The 4,471-nt window shown below is 38.9% G+C and overlaps 1 protein-coding gene across 2 annotated transcripts; it reads right to left on the reverse strand.

The window, feature by feature from the left end:
* Nucleotides 1–82: 82 nt before the first annotated feature.
* LOC111393840 (transcription factor VIP1-like) lies at nucleotides 83–4,044 on the reverse strand. Of its 2 annotated transcripts, none has more exons than XM_023019559.1 (3): nucleotides 3,254–4,044; nucleotides 1,519–1,651; nucleotides 83–563 (listed from the first exon to the last, which is right to left on the reverse strand). In XM_023019559.1, the coding sequence occupies exons 1-3, from the start codon at nucleotides 3,781–3,783 to the stop codon at nucleotides 462–464; spliced, it is 765 nt and encodes a 254-aa protein (XP_022875327.1). In that variant the 5' UTR covers nucleotides 3,784–4,044; the 3' UTR covers nucleotides 83–461. The 2 variants fall into 2 exon arrangements, with proteins under 2 accessions (XP_022875327.1, XP_022875328.1); XM_023019560.1 differs by having other exon boundaries at nucleotides 542–589; nucleotides 3,254–4,039.
* Between the last annotated feature and the right edge of the window lie 427 nt (nucleotides 4,045–4,471).

Below are 4,471 nucleotides of genomic sequence, written 5' to 3' on the forward strand. Positions count from 1 at the left end.
CCCCCCCCCCCCCCCCCCCCCAAAAAAAAAAAAGAAAAAGAAAAATTCCATTAAAATGGAGCCCAAACAAGGGATAAATCTTATCATGTACTTACCGACAACCATATGGATATTATTCTTTCATTCCTCTATATCGCTTGCCATCCGAAATGATAATTGTAAGCCTCAGACATTCACAGAACATATAGTGCAATTCGCCTCCACATGAAACCCATTCTTTTGTTTGAATGATAAGCAAAAGAACAAATAGAATAAATACTTCCCCAGGCTCTCACCCTCTCCATCCCATCCCGCTAAAAAAGTACCAGAACCAGCTTTTTACTAAACTATATATGCCCAATAAATCTTCTCTAGCGAAAATCTCTTTGGGATCTCAAGGGAATGAGACTCAACTCTCTTCCATTCATGTCTTAACAATACTTTATCAGAAATTCATCAACATGGGGGAAAGGCAATTGAGCTTACAGGGGTAAACTGTGAAAAGCTGGAATATGGAGAAGCCTGATGATGATATCTGCTGCAGCTGATTGTGTTGGAATCTTTTGTGCCTTTTGACCTAGGCACTTATGAGGCGAAGATGCGTTAGGATCTGGTAGTGCATAAAGTTAGAGATCTGGCATATTTGAGGGTATTCCCTGACTTTCGAGGAATGGACTTTAAATTTGTTAAAAGATAAGGCAAAAAGAACTTCCTCCATATGCCACTTTCCATTTTAAGAATATGTGCTTCAACATGATGAATTTTTTTTAAAAACCTTTAGAAGGAACCATAATTCCTGCAAGGTAAAAGACTCAGCTGGTTTTAGGTAGGCCAAAAAGCTTATATTACTTATTCGATGATAGAGAAAAACGGAACAGGGTGTGTAAGAGAGAGGATAGAATAGCCAAACTAATCAATGAAACTGGAAAGTTGGCTGTTGATCAAGAGACTAGCTAGAGGCAGAAATATAAGGCCCTTTGACTTAGGGAGAGTGACAAATTCTGCAGGATGGCAAAAGGTTTTATCCAAAACATTATGAGACATCGAGAAAATATTTGTTTTAAAACCAGCAGCACTGATGGAATAGGAAAAGGACCCTATAACATTTTTAACACGAATCAGTCGATCTGATTTATGAATTTTTTTTTTCTAAATTCCAACAAATTCCTTGAAGGTCAATCGCTGCTAACAACTGAAAGCATACAAACAGGCTCCAAAAAGAGGCAAAAGGCATTACAGACACGGGACTGACCATTGACTACATGACTTATAAGTTATAAACCTTCAATAATAAGGGTCCATCATTATACAAAATAACTTGAAAATAAGAAGAAATGAATGAAAGGATTCCAATATGCCGACTAAAGTTTTTCAGCTATGGTGCTTTATTTCAACAATATGTTTCCAAATATCAAACTTAATGCCATCCATTCAGCAGAAAATTATCAAACCAAGTTAGCTTTTAGTTGTCGTGCAATTATAAGTGTTATCTAATATTTTTTGGCAAAAACATAACGATCGAGTAGTATATATATATACCTGCAGTATAGTGATCTGTGCAGAGAGTGTTGTTGCTTCTGTCTGCAGGGTCTGCACTTTCTTCTCCAGCTCACTTGTGTATCGTACTTTTCGCTCTTTCGATCGTGCAGCAGATTGTCTATTTGCAAGAATCCTATAATAGAAAAAACCAGATTTAATTTGCAATATTATAAGTAAAACATAACTAAGCCATGTCAAAAATATTTAAAAGGAAAAATCCAGAACATTTATGATTCATCCATATAATGACATACACACGACAACAGCTATGTGTGCACACAGAGAAACAGAATAAAGATAATGGAATGAATGCTCAATCATGGTTATATAATATGGGAAATATGCTGGAGTTCTTAAAAGTGAACCAAGGCACTTGACTCAGGAAAAAGTTTCTTTCAGACAGCTATCACGAACTGTCTTTTCTTTCCGAATATATAGCTATAAAAAAGGGCAGGAATGAAATCTAGCAATCGTTTCTCTGTTCCCGGCTTTATCAGCAACCTAAATCAGGAAAGTAGAAACATATTAATAAAGAATTATCATGTGCTATGTGGATTGCTGATATCATATGATGGGACAAGTCAGCATTGGCTAAAGATTACCAAGATGAAACCTGGGCAAAGAGTTCCACATACTCTCTGCCCAGGTCGAATGTATAATATAAAAAGGGCAGCCAACTACCACCACTGAGCTAGAACGACTAGTGTTGAAAATGTGTCTTGGGAGGCCATGTGGGTTGACCCAACCCACATGTGTGGGGGATTCAATTTTAAATATGAAAGTTAACTCCCTAAAACCACCCATAACCCCAATTTTATTAAGTTGAAGAGCTTAAGGTAGAAATTCGTTCATGAAAAACAAGCTCATATATTTCTTCTATTTCGAAGACAGCCTTTGGATACATCTATTCTCCTTTTCTACTAATACAAATATATCAAACTGAAAAGGGCTCAAAACCATAATTGTGTGAGATAATGCCACAAAATTGCCTCTTGATTGTGGAAATCGAACTTTTTCAATTATGATTGAGTTTATGGTTGTATAAGTGCGTCAAACTGCAGCATCAGAGTCAAGAAAGCTAGTAATTCAACCAAAAATGTTTCTGAAATTAAGCTTATGAAGCAAGGAATTCTTATGATTGTGATGTTACAACTCGCTCAAGCAAGATAATACTAGGAAGGTTAAACCCCAAATGATGAGGTGCAGGGCCCACCCGATCTGAAGAGAATCTACATATGACGCGAGAGATCACTAATTCTCCAATACAATTACCACCTCTCCCTCTCCCTCTCTATCTCTCAATCTCGTAAATACCAAATGACCTTTTCATTCAATATAACAAAAGAAGACCTCGACTTACTGAAATAATGATGGACTTTCACACAGCAGCATTCACAAACTCGATACCATCAACAGTGGCCGATCTTGCTTTTTGCAGGCCTTTTGTGGAAGTTATGTTCACAGTGTCGATACAAGTGGCTCATCGATGACCAATTTCAACAATGGTAAAACAACATGAAAATAAATGCTCTGCAATAGCTCATCAAACACCTATCCACAGAAATTTCTAGTAAAGAAAATTCAAAACATTTCCACACTTCTGGTTCATATTTGACTTTAATTATACCTATATAAATGAACAAACAACTATTCCAAATATAAACTCTTCAACAAAAATTCAAGAAAAACTCTTAAAAATTTTCCGAAGAAAGATAACGCAAGTAAAAAGTCAAACCTTTTAGCTCTCTTTGGGTCAATCAAGGCAAGCTCTGCAAGTCTATCTGATGCCATAGCCTTCTTTGCGCTAGAGTCCTCCTCCAACGAAGTTGCACTTCCGTACCCATCCATCGAATTGCTGTGTCTATGTCTCGGCCCACCGCTCGCTTGGCCAACCTTATTATTCTCCTCCATAGCCGGCGCAGGACCATCAAATCCAAGCCCCTCAAAGAAGTCGGCGTCCACCGAAAGGCTCCGGAAGTGGGACCCATGGCTCAAAGGCCTACTTTCACTGTTATTGGACCACGTCGGCTGAGCCAGCGGAGCATTAGGGAGGGATGGTGGGTTTGGGGGTAGGTCAAAGTTAAGGTCTGAAGCAACGTCGTCAAGGAGGATATCGTCAAGGTCCGGGAACCGGAAAAAAGTCTCAGAGTGTGCTCGGCGGTGGTGAGCTCCGCGAGTTGGGGTTTCTGGCATCCTATCCAAATCGGTGCGTCCTGGAAAGTATGGCCCTGCTGGTATAGGCTTCGCAAAAAGCTTTGATTCCATGAAACACCCTTCTTTTCCAATTTGTGTATGCTCTCGTAATGATTGATTTACTGAAAATCTTGTTTTCGTGGGTTTCTTGGTAGAGGAAAACGATAGGGAATTGAAAAACTTGATAATCGAGCTGTAGAGTGAAAAGCGTAAATATTACTGCTAAAGAATTGACTAAAATGGAGAAGTGGGACCCATTTCTGCCCTTATACGCCAACACAAATGTGGCAGTTGGCTGATCCAGGTCGAGGGTGGAAATTTTCTGCGATGCTTCCTCCAACAAGTGCTCTGGGAGAAAATTGCTCCAAGGGCCCTAAATCAATAAGAGTAGTAGCAAATTGGGTTTGTTGGGGTTCGAGGGCGTCAACTGTGAAGGTCAAATTTGGAGGCAGCGGGTGAATGAGGATGTTTGTTTTTTATAAATTAGATTTAGAAAAATGCTAAGTGTACATTTTTGGTACATTCAAGATAATTTCTTTTTTTTGATCAGGTCAACTAAGTCGCGAAATATTTCAATTTATCGATGGAGACAGGGTGGAGCTTGTAGCTCAAAAGATTAGAGCATGTGGTTCGTAAGGCAAAAACATACACACACTCCTATGAACATGGAAAATATATCGGATTGGTTGTCCCCGAGAGGGCTTAGTCTTCCACATATCTTTTCGGCTAAAGAATGAGAAATCTTCCATATAAGCTGCAG

This window comes from Olea europaea, chromosome 4 (genome assembly GCF_002742605.1).
Source record: "Olea europaea var. sylvestris chromosome 4, O_europaea_v1, whole genome shotgun sequence".
Classification (NCBI taxonomy): domain Eukaryota; kingdom Viridiplantae; phylum Streptophyta; class Magnoliopsida; order Lamiales; family Oleaceae; genus Olea; species Olea europaea.